The sequence below is a fragment of the Galleria mellonella genome, unplaced genomic scaffold (assembly GCF_026898425.1).
Source record: "Galleria mellonella isolate WM207_F2 unplaced genomic scaffold, CSIRO_AGI_GalMel_v1 utg800, whole genome shotgun sequence".
NCBI classification, from domain to species: Eukaryota; Metazoa; Arthropoda; class Insecta; order Lepidoptera; family Pyralidae; genus Galleria; species Galleria mellonella.
Window position 1 is genome coordinate 990,016 of NW_026442158.1, and position 24,165 is coordinate 1,014,180.

Below are 24,165 nucleotides of genomic sequence, written 5' to 3' on the forward strand. Positions count from 1 at the left end.
ACCCACAAAAAAAAAACCGACTTTATTTGTGGCAAAACCTATTATTTTGTAAAAACTGAACTACTCAATCGCTTGTGATAGAATTTCTGTGGGACTAATCTTTCAGATAAAAAAAAGAATCTTTTCCAAATCTGTTTAAAATTGACGGAGATAACAAACAAAAACAAAATACAACCAAATTGAGAATCCCTTACTTTTTGAAGTTGTTTAATAACAAATTAACACAATTCTCAAAGTATTCACACAACAATATAATCTTTCGTATCAAAATTAAAAGCTTTCATCGTATCTCTCACGAAATCTCATCAAAAGTCCATGTCATTTAACAAAAGAAAACCAATATTATTCATACATTAACTATCCGTATTTCTCGATAAGTTTCATTCGAATGAAACGCCAAATAAAGTTACACAAGAATCGATTTATCATAATCATAATCGGTAATCGTAAATCGTATCAACACGCTTACAAGGAGGCGAAGGTTCAATCGATTTAACATCTGTTCCGAAGTGCCATTGACAGGATTAATGTAACAATCATTCGGTGTATGAATACAATGTTATACCCATATTTTCATCAAAGGAATGATTTATTTTAGTTAGGTACGTACCTACCCAAAATTATTCAAATGGAAATCAAATGAAATCCAAATAATGTAGAATACGAATAAATATAAATACCGTAACCGTGTGGTCCCGGCATAGAATAGGTCGCCCCTTCCTATCCCGTGGGTGTTGTAAGTCAAACGTAAGACCTTCTTTTTTGAAGTCGGTTAATAATGGTCATATACGTATGTAAATGTTTGTTTATCTTCACAACCATCGACACTAAAGATGATTACCACCAAGTGTCAGAAGTTGAACACGTGTAACATGTTTATACAGACGGAATGCGTTCCTCATACAAATTAGCAATAATTCTTTTGTATATATCTACTAGTTGTGCGCGCGTGTAGTAGTTGTGTGTCCCGCGGCTTTACTCACGTGAATTATGATAAAAAGTAATCTATATATTAAATCAAAATATACATAATATTATAAAAGAATTTACAAAACAATTGGCAGTTGAGTTACTTATATGGATAAGTTATTCTATATATATATATATAATTATAATTTAATAATTATGCTTTATATACAAACCCTATAAATACTTTCTCCTTTCGGGTTCTCAAGATTGACTGGAAGATTCCTAATAAATAAGTCCCCTTCTGTATATTTTTGTTATACACTAATATCTATGTTATAAGTGAATACAAAAGCATATAAATAAATAAATAAAAGCCCTAATATGGTATGAGAATAAAATTAGCCTGTATGTTAGTTAACTAAGAAAATTGTTTGTATACAAAACTTCATTAAAATCCGTCAAACTGTTTTAACGCTATTTAATGACAGAAACTAAACTTCACTACAAACTCACCAGAGGGAGACTTTGTACAAAAGTCGATTGCTTGGGTACCTCTGTCCCATTCGTGTTTCTACCGTGAAGCAGTTGTGTTTACATGGCTGTGTTTCGATTTGAAGAGTGGGATATGGCGTGAATTTACAGGGTACAGAGGAATAACATCTGAGTCCTCAGGAATGGCAACGCGTGGGGGGTATCATGAGCGAAACAGTATACTTTGTTCTGTCCATGGTACTGTTCATGTCTATAGGCGGCGGTTACCACTTTCCATCAGGTGGGCCGTCAGCTTGTTTGCCATTCTAAATTGTATAAAAAAAAAACTTCTATTAATATTATAACTCTATGATATTAATAAAATAACTAAGTACCATACAGTAATTACCAGCAGTAATTTCTTACTTTCAACCTTGGACGTGTGTTGAAAACTAAATAATCAAGATTTGGGATCAATTTAGAAAATTTCATTTATTTTTTAGTCAAAGTTACATAATTCTAACCATACTGTAAACATTTTTCTGTATTACGTGTATAAAAAAGTAACTTTAAAAGAGGAGTAAAGAGATGCCTCTGGTATTGCAGGCATTTATAGGTTATGGTAACCGCTTACCATCAGGTGAGCTGTATGCTTGTTTGCCACCTTATTAGTATAAAAAAAATTAAATTCCCTAATGACGGTTTAAAGTTGTCTTTAATTTCTTAAATTATAAATATCTAGAGGGAGTGTTTAAATGTCAAAAAATCCCAAAAACGGTCAACCAACTGTCGCCTGACTTTAACTTTTTTACTCAAACTGTAATTTTTTTAATCAAACCAAAATTCGCCATTTGTATTGTTGACGCTTACCAATCCTTTACCTGTTTTGTAATTGTAAGTTGTAATTTACCTGTCATGTAATCCCATTTACGTGTGATTTACAAATCTATTACCCCGCTCACACGAATAAAAATTTAATGAAAGAATTATTATAGAATCTGAGAAACTCAATGCTATATACTCAGTGTTAAGTCCGCCATTTACGAGTACACTATCATACTCGTATGATGTTAGTCCGCCATTTACAATATACACTTAGTATTAAAGTTTAATAAATAAATAAATTATTAATCTAAGCCCGACAGATACACTAACCAAGTGAAAACAGGGTGGTATACATTGCTCTGTCGTGTGATAAGATTCTGTCACCCATATGAGCAACATTCACTGCTTGTTGCGATGTAAAAGATTGTTACTCGCCCACACAATTGCATATTTACTTCATCGCTGTTACTTTAAGCCACTCATGGCTTAAAACAATAAAACAATTGGACACATTTCAACAAATTATAAACCCTATTATGAACATTATAAGGTGTAATGTTGCACTTTTATTGTCGATCGTATGTGCAATGCGCAACGTTCGCTTTTTACGCTTCTAATGGAATCAGTGCAGATAACCTGTCGGATTTGTGTTTTATGTTTTAATAGATAGCCAACCGTGGTTTCTCGTGTTTTTAAATGTAATTATATTTAAATGTTACTAAACGCTTTTAATCTTATAAAAAAATACTTTTTATACTTTTTTTACCCCTTATTAATATAAACCAAATTAAACTTACTTTTAACTTACTTTTAAAATATTTTGTTACTTCTTTTAAATTACATTGGCTGCGCATATTTTTAAATAGCTCTATGATTTTTATAATTCAATCAAAAATATGAGATATAGTTACTTATAAAACAGTTTTACCCCACAACTTCGTACGCGTAAATTTTGAAAATAGATAATCACTTCTAGATGATGCTACATAGTGATGAAGATGATAATCATAGGCGACGGTAGCTACCATCAGATGAGTTGCATACTCGTCTGCTCTCTGTGTTATAAAAAAAATGGCGTACCAAATTTTTAGTTAGACCTTCAGAAACATAACATTGAAAATCATATCCGAAATTCAGTAGTGTTTACGCAGTGTCAGAACAAATATACAGACAAATAAAGAGACAAATATACTAAAAAAAGTATTATTTCCTTTACTATATATTAATGTTTCTTAAATATTTTTAATTACAAATTTCTCATAGAGAATAGATTCCATACGGAGATTGATCTTTCTTTTTTTTTTAATTTCAGCCGGATTACGACGATATAGAAGTAAACGAGCGCGTCCCAGCCCAGTTCCAGAGAGGCAAGTCCGACAAAGGGAAAGACAACAAGAAATACGGTGAGTGCAAATCATGGTGACAATGCACGTAATTACAGCGATACAATTGCATTAATGACCGCATTTGCATCCTAAATGCTGCCGTAGAAAAATCAGACTTCGATGGTTCAGTACATTTTTTAACCCAATGGTTAGCCAGCAGAGAACATCGTCCGCTGTTAAATTCACCATAAATAGTACATAAAGTTTCACTGTGGATTAAAGTTTAAATAAATAAATAATAGAAATGCTCAAAAACTTACTTACATATAAATAACATATTATTTTTAGGAAATATTATACCTCCGTAAATTAGTTCAAACGTTGAGATGGCCCTATATAATAATTACAATATGTTACCCAAATGATTCCATTATTTTCTATCTTACTATAATTCTTTGAAACCACAAATGCTATAAAAATGCTGTCATATGAAAATTCAAAGGAATGTCATACGAAAAGTTTAAAAATATTATTTTTGTGTCTATTTTATTGCTATGTCAAATAATCTCACTAAAACATTCATTTTTAGCATCGTATAATAATGTGCTTACTTATATAACAAACATAACCTCAACCGAACCATATTACTGGATATATATAAAAATATAATAACACTTACCTATCATTTTTTCAAATAAAATCAATTCTTGATCGCTACCATAAAAAATACATAAAAACAAGGTGCATCACAAATAAATAGACATAATTTTAAAACCATAAAATTTTATCCCACTACTCATGTTATATATATATATACCTGTCTTGCGCCTACGGTCACTTTATCCTTTAAAGAATAACAATAACCTAAAAATGGCCGTCCGCCACAATTTGCCCACGGAACTCCACGAGCGGGTCAGTTCACATTAATTACAAAGTGCCATAAATTTCTCCGCAACAGGAGTGGTATCGGCGTCCCGTCCCACCACTAGGCCATAACAGTTTATCCAAAGCCTACCCAGAATGGTCATTATGTTCCAATAAACATACAGCTTTTTTCTTTTTTCGAAACGCACACCAGCAAAGAAAACAAACAATACGATATTTGTTGTAATGCGCTTACCGTGATATGTAGCAATGGCGAATTATGAATGCGTAAAACGAAACGCTTCTTCAACAAAGGTGGTAATAATAAATACCTACGGACCGTCAGATGGTACCATAGATAAAATATATTATCTTCATCTGAGGATGGTAAGCGATTATTGTAACATTTAAAGACCTACGACATCAGGGATGTCACGTAAATCTTTTATTCACAGCCTGTTTAGTTTTCTTTTTTTATTAAATTTATAATTTGATTTATAGGGACTGTTTTATTTGCACAATAATACTTTCTCAAAAATAATAAATATCAAGATCTAAATAAAAAAAATAACGCATTGCAGCGGCACCCATTCTCGAGTATGACGAATTTTAAAAATGTTTTCAAAATTTACAAATTCAAAACAAAAATTTCAATGAAATCAAAAAGTAATTGGTTATTTAATAATAAAATAAAAATTAATATAAAAAATAAATTATTACGTAATTTTTTATAGAATACTAGCTTTTACTCGCGATTTCATCTGCGTAACCGAGATACATTCACTGACCGGAATAAAAAGTAACTTATGTCTTTCTTCAATCCATACAGTGCATGTAATAATAAATTTTATAGAGGTTGCTTGAGCTGTTAAGGTATTTAGAGATAACAAATAAACAAACAAACAAATTCACGTTTACATGTTGTAAGAAGAGGCAAAATACAATTGATAAATACTCGTAACTACTGAATTATTATACTTAGTTATAGTAATGAAAATCCTCCTGCCTCGCCTATTTTCCGTATAAGATTACCGTGTAGACTCCGTGAAATCTCAATTTCATGTTAACGCGAGTATCCCATTTAGGTCTATTAATTTTGTTCCAGACAGCAAGAGTGTAGTGACAACCATACCTAATGTTCTGGTCAAATGTCACCTAGTTGACACTGGAACGGATTTATGTCGACGACGCAGACTCACCATGTGTGTAGATAATGCAATGGAAATAATTCGAGCATTTTACATATAAATATAATATTTAATAATTGTTGCATTACTATCGCATTGTTTTATCAGACCGGCTTAATATATGCCTGTTTGCCATATAAAAATTTCGAGAAAAACTATTTTATTTAATTTGATTTCATCAAATTAGTTTTGTTTTTAAATTAATTAAACAATAGTAATAAGTAGTAGTAGTAAGTAATCTTTCTTCCTTTTTTCTTATTATATATATATATATATATATATATATATATATATATATATATATATATATATATATATATATATATATACTCTGGTACACATTTACTACACAAATATACCAAAACGAGATCCAAACTAAGTACTCTCCGTAATAAACCCTTTTAATATCGGGATTACACGTAATCTTGTCCATAAAATATGCAAAATTACTCTGACATGTTGCAAGAACTATTTAGATACTCATTGCATATCATGTTACCATTTTGAAAATACAATCAGTACAACAGTGTTTTGTTAGTCCTGTAATTTTTTTTCATATAATTTTACATATAATTAACTGGAGTCAAATAAGTTCTGTTCAGTATATTTTCGGGTCAAAACTTTATATAAAGTTGTGACATCTATTTAAATACATATCCACGGTTGTGGTATTTTTTTTTTTCATTTCTCAGTAACATACACTTAGTAACTTATTTTATCTAGTACAGATACGAATATACCTATATAGTAGTTTTAAACGTTATACATAGTTAAAAATTTATACCTACATATTTTGATCGTATTATATCAAATTTTCTTTGTACCTATAAAGGAGCATGTCCTCAATTCTCCAGCCTTCTTTTTTATTTTATGGCACGTAATATCTTCGTCAATTCTGAACCGATTTTAGCAATACTTCTCGCAATCGATAGGTTTTATTCCTAGTTAATTTCTGTTCTGATAAAATTGTTTTGGTTCGGGAAAATAGGTAGCTAATTTGTTAGTGAAGCAAAATTTACTTCATTCCAAAAACATATATACTTAGTGTTTGTGTTTATATAATTTGATTGTTTGCATCAGTCTCTTTTGTGCAATATTTACAGGAAATCACTCTCACTCTTACACTCTAGCTTGGCCAAGTGTGAACGTGTTATAATACCAATATTGCGAGCCACGCATGATTTACAAACCGACATCCTCATATTTATGATTTCTTGTCACGTTATATATCAAAAGTTATTGAAACATGTACTCAAATAAATTTAAATAGATCCTAGGCGTCATGGGGTTTCTAAACGTGTCACCGTGAGTTTATATTTATATACCGCTAGTTTTTATCTACGACTTTGTCTGCATAATCGAGATATATTAATAGATAGCTGATAAAAAGCAGCTTTCTTCTTTTCTGTTCAAATTAGTCGATTCATTAAAGTAGTAGTTATAACTAAAGAAATAAATAAACTAATAATTTACATTTATATTATTAGTCATTTATAAAGATTATATATTAAATTAATAATTAATTTAATAAACAACATTCAATTTTTATAAATGACTTAGTAATTAGCAATAATTCAAAAAAATATTAGTTATTTATAATGATAATACATTGTTTATTAATTAAATTGAGAGCTGAGTGTACACATATTTATAATAACATGATTGTAACATAAGATAAAACCCCTGCACCGATATAGTGTAATGTAAAATAAAAACACTAGATAAATAAACAAAACAACAACAAATATCGGTATAACAACAAACAAATAAAATATTACAGATTACAACAAACACATGCATTATTCGGATGTTTCTAAAAACTTATGTTCTTGATTTACGTCCATTTAACGTCTTTTACGAATAAAACGCATTTTTAAAAGCCCATTCATCACTGTTGAACAAGAATACTAACACAAACGTAGAGAGTAAATTTAATCCGAAATAAAATCATTCGGTCCCACAGATCATTTTGATGTACGATTCGCATTCAACATTTTATCGTATAAAACAAAACCAGATGATAAAGTAAACGTTGTGGCTAGCCTTTTGGGTTAAATATCAGACGAAACTTGAGTCTATTTTAAAACGGTGTAACTTAACCTTTACACAATCGTGGTTGACTACAAGAGTAATATCATTGCAGTAATGTTTAATAGGTGGGTGTATTTATAAAATATCTAATACCATTTATGTAATGTAAGTTAAAGGTTATTGGATTCAGACTGAGAGTTTTATTGGGTTTTAAATTTTGTTATACATAAAAAGAATAAAAGTAAACAAGAATGTTATTTCATTTGCCCAATTTGGTTCTTTAATGAGTGTATTAGATTTATTTTGTTAATTCTAAATGTTGTCTATTCTAAATGTCCAATATTACGAGTGTATCTAAATGTTGTAAATACAATGAAACAATCAACTAAGTAAACGAACTTTTCTTACATTCATTTGGGTCTCAATAATTTGAAACATTTTAATAGATCCATTAACCAACTTGCATTAAAGTGGGTGATATACAATAAATGATATAGATAAATAACGGATTATTTAAAGAAACCTATTTCTATCCGACTTTGGAAGAATGAAAGGTAATATTTTTTGGGTATAATTAAATATAATATAAATGGATTATGGATTAATAAATTACAATAATTTAGATGTTTTTCGACATTCGACTTTGTAATATACTTACTGTAAATAACAATTATAAACAGTAATTATTATTAAGATTTAGTTTAAAAAAAATGACTTCATGATATGAATGAATAAGGGTTATGGAAATGAATACTGTCAATTGCAAAAATAATTTTAAAAATCAATTCAGAATTGGCAAATATGTTACGTTAATATACACACACACATAAAAAAAAATTAAGAATATTCGATTAATTTTAGATTTTTTTTTACTTTGATTTAGATTTTCACTTGTTAAAAAAACATAAATTAGCCCTATCATGTTGAATATTAATTAAGTTATAACTATTATTATAATACTTACCTATAGCAATTAAAACAATCCGTTTTTTTTAGTTCTATAACGCACGTAAGAATTTATCAGTTCGAAATTTCGCACACGATGCGCAGAGACAATGGCCCGATGTGGCGTAACTCGTCACTGGCATTTCGACGTATCCTTGATATTTTGACTTGCGGTATTTGGAACGAGCCAGGCGTAGGATGCGGAACATGGGACGGAACGTGCACGCGTGCCATTATAGTGAATGTGCACACCAGATCTCTTATGCCGATTCTCGTGCCCGACTGTATTGATAACTTACAAGATAAAACGCCGCGTGAATGACGTTTGGCGTTTGACTTCCAGTTGAGCCATTTTAGTACCTACTAGCAACCGCCCCGGTTACGCACAGGTGTAAATTGTAGATACAAACTTGTAATACAATATTTAAATGACAGTAAAACTCGTATCAAAATATGGTCTGAAATTTAGAACAAATAAGCGAAAAACAGACAATCATAGATAGCAAGTTTGTTTCATACTATTTAGAGATTCTTATAATAACTTTTAAATTTTCGATCGGAGCTAAATAGTTTAGATATATGTATTACATATTTCTTCACTAGTGAGAAAAATGGCGGAGTATGTAGAAGACTCGGATTCGATTATTTTGTATCTACCTAAAATTACCTTAATATTTCCTTAATTTATTATACAGTAGTACAGGAATATGTCACTAAATATATTCTATTTAGTGACACATTCCTGTACTACTATCCTACTTATTTCTGTCATTCCAAGCCACTCTGAGTCTTCACTCAAAATAAATCTCTGCGACAAGAATACATGGCAATACATAAGTATTCATGGGCAACATAATCGTAGGTTATCATGTTTACAGTGTTGTTCATGTAGAGTCTAGATTATAACTTGTCGCTTTCCATCAAATGGAATCAATTTAAGTCTTTACCAATCATATTATAAATATTTCTATTATTAACAATCGATTTTTCTTCATTTCAGATGACCCGTACTATTGCGGTTTGCGAGCCCGTGTACCCAACTTTGTGAAGACGAACGGTGCGAAGGTCCTGCCATCGATGGCGGAGCGGATGACTCTGAAAGAAACTCCAGTCCCAAGCAAACGTTACAGCGTGGCTCATCCCCATCCGGGACCATTCCTGCCACACATGCCGCCGTTCGCCCATGCCCCGATGCCACCAGCGGCCCTCTGGCACGCGCGCTCTTACGAGAGCGGAATCGGTGCGTACGAACGTCCCCCCAGAAAGGAAAAGCTCATGTACCAATTCTATCCTAACAGGGATCAACGGCTGCGACCGCTCATCATACAGCAGCCACGCTAGTGTACCTACATACGATTAACCCCGCACTTAAAATTCCACCGCCTCGTCGCGGACCCTCCGCTCCAATCTTGGTATTTAAACTTTCTGTTTATTTCGAACGCTTCGCTTGGTAGCACAATTCGCCTGCAGCTTCTATGGCAAATAATCTCTTTACACTACAGTGAAATTAAATCATTAGCATCCTTATAAAGGAGTGTTCTACCAGTGAAACTGAATATTTTGTCCAAAAAGAAAAACATTAATCAAAAAAGACCAATAATTTGAGCCGCTATATTACTTGGAATCTCATGTGCTGTAATGGCAGGCTAATATTAAAAAAAGGAAAATTATTTTTACAGTTTTTTTTTTTAGAAAAATATTCAAACTGGCTGTGTATGACTCTCCCTTAAAAGGGCACTAATAAATTTTATTTCACCCTGTGTATTATTCCACTCTTAAACACTATCCACTTTCTGTATTCTAATCTCACTATTTTTCTCGACTTCTACGTCTGTTCCTTCTTTGACCAAGAGCATTCTAATTCGTAGCTTTGCTTTATCATAAGTTTCTTTCTTTTAATTATTTCTTCGTCGTTTTTTTAATCTTACACAAAAATGTACAAGATCTTAGTAAGATACATTTAGGAAATTTTAACATCAGACTCAGTTCACAACTTTATTATTATATATTGGAATATATTCTTTTGTAAGATAAAAATGTAATAGGCCAGCACCACACACTTGTATGTATGCAAGCAGCACAAGACTAACCGACACGATATTCCAGATGGCGATCCCTATGACCCATACGCGTTGTATGGACGGCTTCCCATTCCTGGCCGCGGCTTTCCACCCCCACCGGCGCCGAATGCACGCCACATGTTCATCGGAGAATGGGATTAAGGCCACTTCGGAGACATAGTTTCCTCATAACAAAAGATACCGTCACATCGACCTTTCATATGTTTTTTGTATAAACAAAAGACTGCCCTTATAGTGAACTGACAACCGTACTTAAGATTTCAATGTGACCGTATCTTAGAATCGTTCTATTATGAACATTGTAAATATTCGCGTCTTTGTAAATTATGACCGATGACTGATTTCGTTTAACAGTCAGAAATTAAACAAGCTTTTATATGCTTTCAACAAATTGAAGAAAATAAACATGTACATGTAGAACATAACATGTGCATGTATACGTAAGATCATGTAAACGTGTACATGTTTATACATGATATAAATCCCTAATTGGGAATAGAAAAATACACTATATAAACTTATTTAATATACGAATAGGTGTAATAGACTCTGTATGTTTTTTTTTACAATTTGTTAATAATTAAGAAACTTGTAGACTTGATTTAATTTTTTTGTACTTATTATAATAAGTATTTTTTATTGTAATTTTATATTGATCTGTATAAACGATTATTTTACATTATAATTGTAAGTAAATTAATTAATCACTGCCGATTTAATGACTTACGTATATACAATCAGTCGTTAATGTCTGTATAATTTATAGTAAGGTGTCAATCCTAGTCAAAACTGGGTTGGGAATATATAAAATTGGTGAATAGACGTAGAGATCTTAACATTTTATAAAAGAAAAATTTATTAATATTGAAAATGTGTAATAATCTTTGGATTATTTTACTAGAATTACGCTAAAAGGGCTTCCCAGATTAGAATGCATTTGAGTATACAGATCAACTATATCCAATACAAATACATAAGGTATGTTTTATACACACGAGCAAAGCCGGGAAATACAGCTAATACGAATATATTTTTTACTAATTAAAATTTAATGAAACAATTACCAAAATTTAAGACATCTTTTTTCTCTAGATTGTAATGGTGCAAAAATATTTCGTCCTATTTCTCTTTATAGTAAACTTGAAAATTAATCATCAGGTTTATAATTTAAATAAAGAATGACCATTTCGTATTTTTTTTTCTATTTTACCGTTTAAGATCATGCATATATAAGTTAAGATACAACATAGTATATTATTGTATTGTAATAATTATGTATTGTAAATAGTATTTTTATATTTTAATAGTATCGTAAAAATCACGTATTTTTTATATCTTTCCAATACTCAAATATCTAAATATAATTAGGTTAAGCGTCTAATACTTTTGTACAATTAGCTAACCGAGTTTAATGTAATTTATTAAAATAATTATTCTTCATATGTGTATTTTAGAAATTAAATTTATTATATTTTTATACCTGCGTTATGTCGATTTGTGTTTTGTATTAGAATAAGTATGAATCACTTAAAAGAACCTTACAGCAATATTAATAAAGTTCTTTTAAGCATGTAGATTGATCGCGGAAAAATTAAAAAGTAAATATGATATTGTACATTCAAAATTATAATTGGAGGTGCTACCGACGTTACCATTAATATCTTTTATGCATATAATATAAAAATAGTTATACAACATATTATCATAATTATATTCCCGTTGTACTTAATGATTTATTTATGGACATTGCATAAACAGCCAAGTCCAATTCAGCACTTTATAAAAATAGTCATTTTTAAATTATGACATGTAGAAAATATGATAAAGTATTATGTCAATACAATACTTCATACATTTCTATAATATCACATTTTACGTGCTGACGTAACTTCAACAGCTGTTTAGATAGGTACCTACCAATTCAATAGGTATATAAAAGTGTCACAAAGTCCGTTATTTTGTTCCGACAGTATAGGAATATTTAAATTATACCTATATTAGATTTAAATTGCGAATAAATATTGAACGAATTTTAGTATTTTATATATGTACATCAATGTCCAAACTGTATTATGTAAAGTTGGATGTTGGTTTATGAGTAACCTAATTTAAGGAAACATACCTACATAATTATGTTAAATATATAAAATTATTTTTAATATGTTTGTATTTTTTAATGAACATCTAATTCCCTATTTCCGTATAATCCTTACTAACGTTATAAATAAGAGTGTGAGTTTGTTTGTTTATTTATTACTGTCACTTAATGACTCAACCAATTGTTATTAAATTTGGCCATAGAAAAATAGAAATAGTATTAGGAATGGCGAAAGGACATGAGTTACTTTTTATTCTAGTCATTATACTGGTCTATCATGCGGAAAAGGTTGGGGATAAAAATTTATTATAATATATACATACGTGAGTATAATATAACATCGTAATCCTGCTTCTTCTTTAATTCTTTACAAAAGAGTTTTAATATCAATGAAATTTGTTATTATTTAGCAATAGATTCGAACGCCTGTCAAATTTTAAAGAAAACAAAACGACGGCTGGATTTTTGTTTTAATTTTAGCATATTTAGTAATTAACCTTAGTATATTAAATCTACTGGGTATTACAAACATTACCAGTATTGTTAGAAATATAATTTAAAATAAAAAATGTGAATAAAGTTTTATTAATATATTTGTTTAATTTGACAAATAAAAATGAAGCAAATATTACAAGGTTCTATATTCGCCAGCACCTATCCATCTTTTGATCAAGTACTTCACGTACCTCCTTACTTCCTTCAATTCTTCAGGGTCACTTGATCTATCGGAGAATAAGTCTCTACAGTGCGAAGATCGAGGAACAATCGCTGCGGGTGCTTCATACGATAAATCTTCGAGAATGCTAAGCTTGCTCCACGGATCCATTTGTCCATTTACAAAAACAACTTTTGTTACGTTCAAATTCAATCCACCATACAATCGATTAGTTTCATTAACACCTCTTTTAACCATGTCTTCGTTAAATTCTGGACCAAACAACTTTGTACACATTTTATAATACAATTCGATTGGTACGTTCCTTGTAAACGGTTGACTATCGGAATTGGTAGTTTGAAAATAACTGAATTCAGTACAAGTTTGATAGGTCCAAGACAAATACCAATCAATTTCCCTTATACTCTCAATCATATTATCGAAGTCGTAATCAAAACAATTATTCTTCTTGTTCCACACAGGGTTGAATTCATCACGATCATTTGGAAGCAAAGACTTCTGGTCCTCACAGTAACTATAAATTTTATCAGGATTTCCATACTGAGCAAGATACATAAAGTTAGAGGCCTTTTCTAGGAAAAATAATTGTCTATTTTCTTCTTTTCGCATATCATTATCGGCACATATATTTTCTTCTTTCTTCAACACTTCGATTCCTTCGTCAGTTGAGAAGAGGTCTTCATATCTTTTAAATATTTTGGAAACTTTGTCTAAACACCCTGGCGGACCGTACTCATCGAGATCTTCACTCACAGTCTCCAAATACTCATAAAAATCTAACTTAGCTAAAACTGGTGCGCTACTTGCAAGAGCTGCATCAACTACATCTGGATATAGTAATTTCATCCAAGCAGCCAAGTTTCCAGCATACGATCCACCAATTACTACAACTTTCGAATCATTGAACTTTGGTATCGATTTAATACATGCCAATAATTGTGCATTATCAGCCAAAGCCTGTCTAGAACTTAAATATTTCATGTTTTCTGTGTTTGAATTATTTAGTGGCATACTTTTTCCGTAATATCTGTGTTCAGACAAAAACATAGCTCCGTTCGTTTCTTTGGCCAAATCGTACATGATTCCAGTTTTCAGAAATGCTGAACTTGCAGGGCCTTCTCCGTTCATGAACAAGTAAATAGGTTTGCCCGGTTTCCACATATCAAGTCTTTCGAAGTACCTCATCTTCCACGTTCGCTTTTCCTTGATGTTGAAATGGTCTAACGGTAGATCTATCCAATTACTTTTGATTGAGGTAGTATCAGATTCCATTAGCAATCCAGTGCTGTTCATTTCTTTAAGGAAATATCTATAAACATTTCCAAGACCATTGATTCCAACACCATCCGCAACATATATATACAATAACAAAAGTAATGTAACTTGAGAGAAATACATTTTACCAAAGATAGTACAGAAAGAGGATTGCTCACTATTTCTAGCTAAACACAAATGTTGGGTTAGTATACGGTTTATTGCATAAATATGTGACGAGTACATACTTACTATTCCACGTCAAGTACACATGGAATGTTATCGTCTTCTTTGAAAGTATGTACCTAAATAATTTTAATTCTTCATGTACATACCTATGCGGGTTAATAGGAATCCTTGCACACGTAAATATAAATTGTTCAGAATATTTAATTTCCTGTAGAAATTTTAATGGAAATGTACTATCGGTAATATGTCACTTTATAGTAACCAATTGTTGTCTTTTCTACAGTGCGATGTGTCGTATGCACGCATTATGATTCTAATCCCGTTTGACCATACAGTTAGGTACTTTATGCAGAAACACAACGCAAAGATAATTTTAAGATAATATTAAAGAACCGATAACCGATTTGTTTTTGTTGTGTACAAAGTAAAAAAAAAAAAACCGAAACAAATCTATGCTAACTTAGGTATAACCTCAGATCCCGCTGCTAACTTCTGCGGGTATATAGGATTTTTAATGAAGTTTTAATGTTGAAATAAAAGATAATCCAAAATACAATACAATGCACTGGACTTGTCTACTCTCAGTTAGCCGCAACCTAGGATTGTCATGTAAAATTTGTAACAATTTCGTTTAACCTGCAAGTAAACCTTAACAAATATGGGAGTGAACATTACGCAAATAATAAAGATATGGGAATCTCTTCATTTTTAATGTCAGTGGGTTTTTATTTGTTATTTAATTAGAATTATTTGGATTAATTCCGCTGCAAGTAGTATGTATGTGACTGCCAATACTTGAAGATTAACTACCACTGTTAGTATCAGAAGTTCTACTATCTTCCACATTAGTAATCATTCTCCAATTGTCATTTTGTTCACGCGCGTTTTGCAACACGTGTTTCACCTCTTAACAAGGTATCTTCAGATAACTATTAGACTGCTGCATGGAGCCTAGTGTTAACCGTTCAGCACCCAAATTACGATTACCGATTGCGGTTAATTTTTACTTATTAAAATGTTGCAATTATTGTAACTATCAACATGCCGCCGCGTAATATTTTTTGCGTCATACTTATATACGTTATAAACGGGAGATTAGATAACTTGTAACTATAAAAATAATCTTTCCAGTATAAAAGTATACTATGCGCAACTCTTTACCTCTATTAGCTTTTGACCTCCTTTGACCTTAGACGCATAGACAGTTTTCGTTACCATGACAACTGATAAGCAAATACGTCATAGTGGGCATCGTTTCCATGGAGACTAGCAAACAACATTGTTCCAACCGACGGGGCGGTATATAATTTTTCATTCTTGACCCACATTAGGGGAAAATATATTTTACAGGTGGTTATGGATTTTTCCGAGGACATTACAGGAGGTAGAGAGAGCGCGGTCAGACGGAGCGACGCTCCGCGACCGGTATCCAGGCGCGGGTTCCGTGAATATACAAACAGTGGTTCTGCTGTGTCTAGGTATTAATTCTTCTAACATGAAATTCTCTGCCAGTTCTTAGAACATATTAATATAATTTTAGATTTTTTTTCAATGATTAAAATTTACCTTTAGTGCTCGTCTCAGTGTTATATATAAGAATTCGGGTTTGATAGATATTCCAAGATGAAGACAGAAGTCTTGTGATGACTTGTGAAGTTTAAAAGAAAGCAAGTATAAAGAAAGTACAAAACAATTTGAGACCTTAACAAAATAGCATTAATAAATAAACATTATATTTATTTTATATACTGGTTGTGAAATTATTCATAATGCTTTTTCGTTAGAATTAAAATCATCATTTATTATTTAATTCCATTGACTTGGAATAATTTTTGTAGATTTAAATATATTTTATTCAGTTTACAACTTACAATTTCTTATTTTAAACTAACTTCAAAAAAAGATATACAATAATTTTACTATATTTTTTTTTCGTGTATATGTTACACATTATTCTTCACTAATTCTGAAGAAGAATTTAATTCTGTTTTTAATCCATAGGATTTCATCTTTTCTCTTTATACTTTGCTTATCCCAATACACATTGAAGTTTTTTGCACTGCATATACCAAATGTTAATGAAAGCACTATTGGTGGAGAATTATTAATAAAGAGGTTCAACGTCTCTATTGTTAGCAATGTACCCATTAAAATAGACCCTCCGCTCGATACATACCTTAAAATGAGAAAAATCTAAAATTTAAAACTGGTTAAAATTCCTTTTACTAAAAAGTCAACTACTTAGATTAAATGAAATAGAATAAAAAAAAAAATACAAAATGTCAAATGCGTAAACTAATGAAAATAATTTGAACACCTTTTCCTTAATTAAATTTTGTGTCATATAGAAGTGGTACCATGAGACCAACATCAGCATACCGAGGCGGCACAGCCTCTCGAATGTCTACAGCTGGATTCGGTCCAGCTCCATCAACTGCTAGTCGACAACCGACCGCAAGGACTGGATTTTCAATGGTAATGCTTGAACTACTTTAGCGAATATTAAAGCCTATGGATTCTATATATCTTTATGAGAAGTCTGTTAAGATACACTCAAACGATTCCTACCTACTACACATTTATTCCTCTATCTTACTTAAAGCACGAAATCTCGAAATCGAATCTTTAGTTATATACGTACATATCACATCTTTCTGCCTAGTCTCCCGACCAAATTATTATGTAATTTGTGAATTTTAATCATAAATTTATGATAAACATTTGACAATTTAATAATAGCAAAATAATTTTTAAATGTTACTAAATAATTAAAATCGTATTTTAATAATTATTATGGACTTGCACTTCCTAAAATTTACGCGTCTCCTGGTGTGCCGGTTTAACCGGAACAGACTTGTCCTGGCTAGGAATGATGTATCAAGTTCGAGCATTGTGGGTTTTAATTCACCCACTTAGTAATGTCTCGAAAATAAACAATAATTATTTATAATATTTTTATTATTTTATATTTTTTAAATTTTCCTCGATGACTTTTTCAAATGAACATAAAACTTATAGATTGATAGACCGATAACGCAACAAGGTATATCAGGACTTCGTACGGGTACAGCCCGTGGGTTCCGTACACGACAGTTACAAGACAAGCGGTATTGGGAGGAACTCATGCAAGTGAAGATTAGAGAGATGAAAGCGGAGATAGCACGGTTGAACGAAGAGGCCGATGCTGGTGAACGCGAGCGTTCGGCAAAAAAACATTATGAAAAAAGAGTGAGGGAACTAGCGCAAGAGTTGACGGGTGAGTGATAAAGTTACAAAATTTTATATTGTACAATATTTGCTATATCCATGAATGTATCCATTTCGTCCGCGTGGCTGGGATAAAAAGTACACAAATTTGTTCTTCATGCTAACTACTAGTCTGTATGCTAAATCTTATCAAGCGTACTGGGCTCTATCTAATAGTGGTTAGCTCTCGATATCTAAAAAATCCTGTCTCCAAAGGACATGATACTTCAACAGCTATATAAGTGACCGTAGACGGATATTACTAATTAGGAATTTTCTGTAATTTGCCTAACATATTACTGAGACTATTTTAGACATAAAATAGTAGTACATTCCCAATACGCACAACTTTAATGTTTTTTCTGTACAAAATTACCAGTGCAAACTTGTAAATGCTTCTAGATTTGCAAGGCCGTTTAGCAGACTACAACACTGCGATTCGTATCGCCAACGGCGAAGCATCAAAGTATTCTGTCGAAGATCAAATGAAAGAATTAGAAGTCAATAACAAAAAACTGCAAGAAGAGGTAGAACAAGTGTTTTTGGAGAAGCAGAGAAAAGAGAATCAATTAAGGCAACTACGAGAGCAAATGGATAAGGTATTTTATTTTGTGGTAGAATTACAATGACATTAAAAATGGAGTGAAAAGAAATACTTTTACTAGATAGTAATAATATACATATAATAATAAATGTAAAAACGCTAATGAAAATTGATACATCATGTAAATGGACCATAATATCCTGGATTAACTTAAATAGCAAAATATTCTTATAGAGAAATGCGTAAAATACAAAAAGTATAAACTTTATAGAACATTAACATAATATACGAGTAATAATGTTTGTAATATTAACTCAATAAAAAACCTGGATAAAGAAAGACGTTCCTGTCTTTGTAATATGGGTATGAGACATTATCCAATGAGCAGTTTCAAAAATTTTTTTTATGATTAGGAACAATCTACAATATCGAAATTACTATCAGAGATGACACCAGAGCAAAAGGAGCAGTATAATGAACTAGAAGCAACAGCTGCAGCGCTACGAGAGGAAGTAGAACAAACAAGAACACAAATTGATCACCTAAATAAAGAAAAAGAAGAATTTAGCAGGGAAATATCAGGATCACAAGTTAGTATTAGTAATTATTGATGAACGACGAAACAAAAGGAGGTTAGATTAAAATTATTTTTGGGATATAAAATACCTTTTATTGTGTACTACAAACAGCAGATATACTTGGTGATTTTTTTTTCTCAATTTATGTTTCGGTACTTGGTAATAAAAAGAAAAAAAAACATATTATTAGAATAATGTAATTTTGAAATATTTTTAACTTGTCTTAATATTGATATTTTTAAAAAGTACGAATGATTCTTTTTATAGGTAATATTTTATTGACATATCGGTCTTAAGTCTTAGGGTGTAAAAGAAATTACACAAATAATACTTATTAAATTGTTAATAATTATCATCATTGCTTGTATAGATAAAAGTACATCTTTTGGAATTACACCGACGTCTAGCAACAGCAGAAGAAAAAAGGGACAATTTAAAAAACGAATTGAACAACCGCTTGGATCCGCAAGAAGAAAGGGAGAAGTTATTGCTTCAGGTAAATTTGAAATATGAAAAAAGAATAAAATTTGTAAAATGAATATCATACGAAAATGATATTTAAAATATTGTAAATCGATAACTATAATTAATCTTAATTGTCAGGTACGCGAAGATAATGCTGCGATAGCTTCTCTAGATAGTAATGCTGCAAATATAAAAGATCAGATCCGTAAAGTGCAAGAGTTTATCGAACAAGCCGAACAGGTTAGTTTTTTATTGTTTTGATATATAATAATGTCAATATAAAATAATTATATCAAAATAACTAATATTCATTTCACGAATATGCAAAAGTTTTAAAAAAATAACGCTTTAATGGCTGTACATATTTGTACTCATGTTTACTATCACCTAAATCAAAAAATAACTTTGAAATTTAATTCAAGTCATTCTCTTTTATGACCTGTTCAAATGTAGACAATCTTCGAAATATATTTTTGTCACATGAACTAAAAATCACATGTTAGATTGGATTAATTTATAATAATATTATAAATATATAAAATTATATATATAAATATATAATTTTATTTTTTATTCGTAATTAATAAACTCTAAAATTACTGAACGATTTATGAAAATTCTTTTATCTAGTAAATTTTATTGTCTGCTACTAACATAGGCTATATATTCTTTTCGGAAATTCTATCTACTTATTTGAAACTAAGCCGGATCATCATCATCATCATCATCATCATCAGCTGTTAACTGTCCACTGTTGAACATAAGCCTCCCAATGCGAAGGGTTTTACAAGTAGTTGCCACGCTTGTCAGGTGGGTTAGCAACTACAATTAAGCTTTGGTGATGTTTTAAGAGGGACGCTGCTGTCCATCCCTTGACCGTTAAGTTAATAACTTCTTACGATACTCATGGGAAAGAAAGGTGTGGACCATCACTGCCGGAACCACACGACAGGCCGGATCGTTATTTGTTAATACGTATATGTATTCATGTTTACAGGATCTAGAGGAAGGCAACTCAGAACGCCACCAGAAATACCGAGAACTCAAAAAGAGAGAGGAAACAATGGACAATTTCATGTCCACTTACGAAGAAAACCTTAAGAAAGAACAGGAAAAAATAGAACAACTCGAAAAGGATATAGTATTTGCTTTAGAACACAGTAGTTCTAATATAGATCTAGATTTGAGTGAGATTGATACATTAAAACAAAAGGAAGGTTATACTTCTACGTATGATGATAATAAAAGATCCGCTGAGACCCTTACAAAAGACTATGAAAGATTTAGTGCGAATTTGAAGAAGGTACATTAGAATATTAATATAGCGAATTGTATTAACTTGTTCTAAAAACAGTTGAATCAATTGAAATTTGACCATTAAGAGAAGAGTTATTTATACCTTTGTCACTTTTTTTATTTTTAATAAGGCAAACGTATTAACATACGACTTGAAGGCTAGGTTACTATCACCCATGAATACTTGCAACGTGAGAAAGGTTGCAAATATTTTACAAGTATTAAAGTGGCAAACAAGAGAAAAGCGTTCAATATTGCTATTTTATCATTATAGTTTGTAATAATATAAAATTTCAATTATATTATACATCTGATATTAATTATAAAATCTAAATATATTTAGATGGCAACAAATCTCACCTATTTTTTTTTTTCATCAAATACTTATAAATGAAACTTGTATTCTAAAATTTAAATTTATAATTAATTTTCATACAGGCAGAAGCTACACGAGAAAGGCTAGCTACTGAGTTACAAACATTACCAGAAAAATCTAAAGCCATGAGAGATGAATTGATTACTCTGTCTGACCTGGAAAGACTGAGAGAACAAGGTGTAGTATAGTACCTAATTAATTGACTAGTTGTGCCTTCATCAGCATGATTATTTTATACTGACACCATCTAAAAGACAATGACTTCTACTAGACCCAAGTTTAAGGTAGGGCTAAGAACTTTTTGGTAGGGCAGAAGTTATAATTAAGTGACTTCGAAAAAGCTAATCAGTCTAATTTTTTTGGGGCCTTTTATGGTAGGGCATTGTTCTTCAATACATCCTCCCCCTAGCTATGGCTATGCATGTATGTATGGCTATTATTAAGGGCACAGAAATTACAGTTCTTAAACATTGTGGTAAAACGTATAATACTTACATGCACTAGATTTTAAGTTTAACTTAGATAATAAGTAAAGAAGTTAGACAATAAGTGAAAGCGCTAGCTAAGCCTCACACCAGCATTTTCACACGACTTTAGGATATTTTAAAAAAGAAAATATATATTACTCTCTGCTAATGTATTTTTCTATGGGTAAAATAATTTTCGAAATCTCGTGTCTATAGACGACAGTTACCACTTTCCATCAGGTGGGCCGTCAGCTTGTTTGCCATTCTAAGTTGCATAAAAAAAATCGTAAATGTTTTCAGTTTATTAATTACTAACGATCCGCCCCGGATTTGCACGTGTAGACAGGATTTCTAAAAATAATATATGGTCTATGTCACTCGCCGATAATGTAGCTTTATATGTATAAGTGTAAGAAATTTTAAAATCGGTTAAGTAATTTTTGACAATTACAAACAAATAATAATTTTTTCCCCCTCTTTATAATATTACTATAGACAAACAATGAAATCTTACCTCTTTATATTAGATTTAAAAACGCAAACATTGAAATTCTTAAAACGGTTGATTCAGTGTTTATTGTATTTCGTATCACTGTGGCGTCTGTAAATTAATATTGTAAATATTCATCTCATAGCCATTTGTCAACATCATTACTTTCTTTCCATCAAGTAGGTTAATTTAATTGTACATAGATGTTTCACCTCTTTCTATCTTTCGCACTGGACATACAGACATGACAGCGACGTTTACTTCACACATTCATTTCTGCTGTCATTCTCTCATTATATGAAAATCAATAATATAATCAAGTTGGTTGTTACTTATTTCGTCCAAACAACTACATTGGTCTACATTGGTGGCGTCTGTAAATTAATATTGTAAATATTCATCTCATAGCCATTTGTCAACATCATTACTTTCTTTCCATCAAGTAGGTTAATTTAATTGTACATAGATGTTTCACCTCTTTCTATCTTTCGCACTGGACATACAGACATGACAGCGACGTTTACTTCACACATTCATTTCTGCTGTCATTCTCTCATTATATGAAAATCAATAATATAATCAAGTTGGTTGTTACTTATTTCGTCCAAACAACTACATCACCTTTAACTGTCCACTGCTGAACATAAGCCTCCCTCTTTGGGGGTTTTGCTAGTAGTTGCTTCGCTTGGCAGGCGGATTGACAATCGCAGTTAGGCTTTAGAAATGTTTTAAGTATTATTTATTAAGTATTTAAGTTTTTTGTATTTATTTAGCTAATATTTATTACAAAAAAAAAATCAATGTCGTTCCGTATATTTAATAGTTTAATAAGTTCTTAAAATTATATAATTATTCGTCATTCATTTGCTAAAGGTGAAGAACAGAAGAAAGCATTGGAAACTGAACTCAAAATATTGCGAGACAAGTTGACGCCGACAGAGAACGCTGTAACAGAAGCATCGAATAAATTAAAAAAGTTACAGGTTAGTACGTATTCCTCATAAACAAATCATTTAAATACCAACCCAGATGTAGCTGCAAATTCATTGTGTCCGGCATATAGGCATTTATTGATTGGCACAACAAAAAATTGATCATACATTACACATTTCATACGCATTGCCACTAGCGAGTATTAGTTTACGCAATTTGTCGCTATGATTGAATCTCGTCATATACCTGGTTTGCCATTATGGGAGTTCGTCGAATACGTAATTTGCCATAATCAGAGCTCATTTTATACCCAATTTGCCATAATTAGATGTCATCGTACCCAGTTTGCCTCAATTGGAACTCGTCATATACACAGTTTGCCATAATTGGAAATCGTCATATACGCAATTTGCCAATCAGAACTCGTCGTATACCCAGTTTGTCATAATTAGACCTCATCTTACGCAGTTTAGTCATAATTGTAACTCGTATAAACAACAAATTTGCCATAATCGTATTGTATAAGTAAAAAAGCCAGTTTGTCATAATCGCAATTTGTTATAATACTAATATAGGTATACTGTTTTTTTTTAGACAAGCCTAGAAGGCAATGAAATGTACGCGAAACTAAACAGCTTAGAGGAACAATTAGCTCAGTTAGAGAGTAGGAAGACTGTTTTAGAGGAAGACATCGCCTCAATAACGCTGAAAGCAGATTATGAGCCTCTGAAGAAACAAACCATGGAAGAATTGGCTGCCCTCAATAAGAAAATTATTGAAGATCTGAATACCTCTAAATCTTATTAAATTTAATTCTTATGTTGTAGAAAATAAAGATAATTTTTATTCTAATAATACTCATAGATTAAAACTGCTCCCACACACAATTCCTTATCAAGTCTTAAAGTACAAACT

At 31.2% G+C, this 24,165-nt stretch overlaps 3 protein-coding genes across 5 annotated transcripts in view; 2 read left to right on the forward strand and 1 right to left on the reverse strand.

Moving 5' to 3' along the window:
* Positions 1-12,799, forward strand: part of LOC113518505 (uncharacterized) — a 264,190-nt gene extending 251,391 nt beyond the window's left edge. For 2 of the 3 annotated variants that reach the window (XM_052901800.1, XM_052901801.1), the window contains 3 exons: positions 3,518-3,608; positions 9,558-9,797; positions 10,664-12,799. In XM_052901800.1, the coding sequence (XP_052757760.1) occupies positions 3,518-3,608; positions 9,558-9,797; positions 10,664-10,779 (447 nt within the window). In that variant the 3' untranslated portion in view covers positions 10,780-12,799. Of the gene's footprint in view, positions 1-3,517; positions 3,609-9,557; positions 9,970-10,663 lie in introns of all 3 variants that reach the window. The other variant, XR_008253664.1, reaches the window with a different exon arrangement.
* A 552-nt stretch (positions 12,800-13,351) lies between these two features.
* LOC113518506 (putative serine protease K12H4.7) lies at positions 13,352-15,949 on the reverse strand. Its single transcript, XM_026903473.3, has one exon. It carries the CDS (start codon positions 14,910-14,912, stop codon positions 13,365-13,367), a length of 1,548 nt encoding a protein of 515 aa, XP_026759274.3. The 5' UTR covers positions 14,913-15,949; the 3' UTR covers positions 13,352-13,364.
* Positions 15,950-16,132: 183 nt separating this feature from the next.
* LOC113518508 (intraflagellar transport protein 74 homolog) lies at positions 16,133-24,105 on the forward strand. Its single transcript, XM_052901812.1, has 11 exons — positions 16,133-16,333; positions 17,204-17,330; positions 17,874-18,111; positions 18,504-18,700; positions 19,059-19,235; positions 19,594-19,719; positions 19,827-19,928; positions 20,686-20,991; positions 21,423-21,537; positions 23,191-23,300; positions 23,845-24,105. Exons 1-11 carry the CDS (start codon positions 16,212-16,214, stop codon positions 24,055-24,057), a joined length of 1,833 nt encoding a protein of 610 aa, XP_052757772.1. The 5' UTR covers positions 16,133-16,211; the 3' UTR covers positions 24,058-24,105.
* The last annotated feature ends 60 nt before the right edge of the window (positions 24,106-24,165 follow it).

Bases quoted from the DNA above. Each gene is read 5' to 3' on its own strand.
- LOC113518506 (XM_026903473.3), bottom strand. From the start codon at position 14,912: ATGTACTCGTCACATATTTATGCAATAAACCGTATACTAACCCAACAT.
- LOC113518508 (XM_052901812.1), top strand. From the start codon at position 16,212: ATGGATTTTTCCGAGGACATTACAGGAGGTAGAGAGAGCGCGGTCAGA. The intron at 16,334-17,203 runs GTATTAATTCTT...TGTGTCATATAG, and splicing joins AGTGGTTCTGCTGTGTCTAG to AAGTGGTACCATGAGACCAA. The intron at 18,112-18,503 runs GTGAGTGATAAA...AAATGCTTCTAG, and splicing joins ACTAGCGCAAGAGTTGACGG to ATTTGCAAGGCCGTTTAGCA.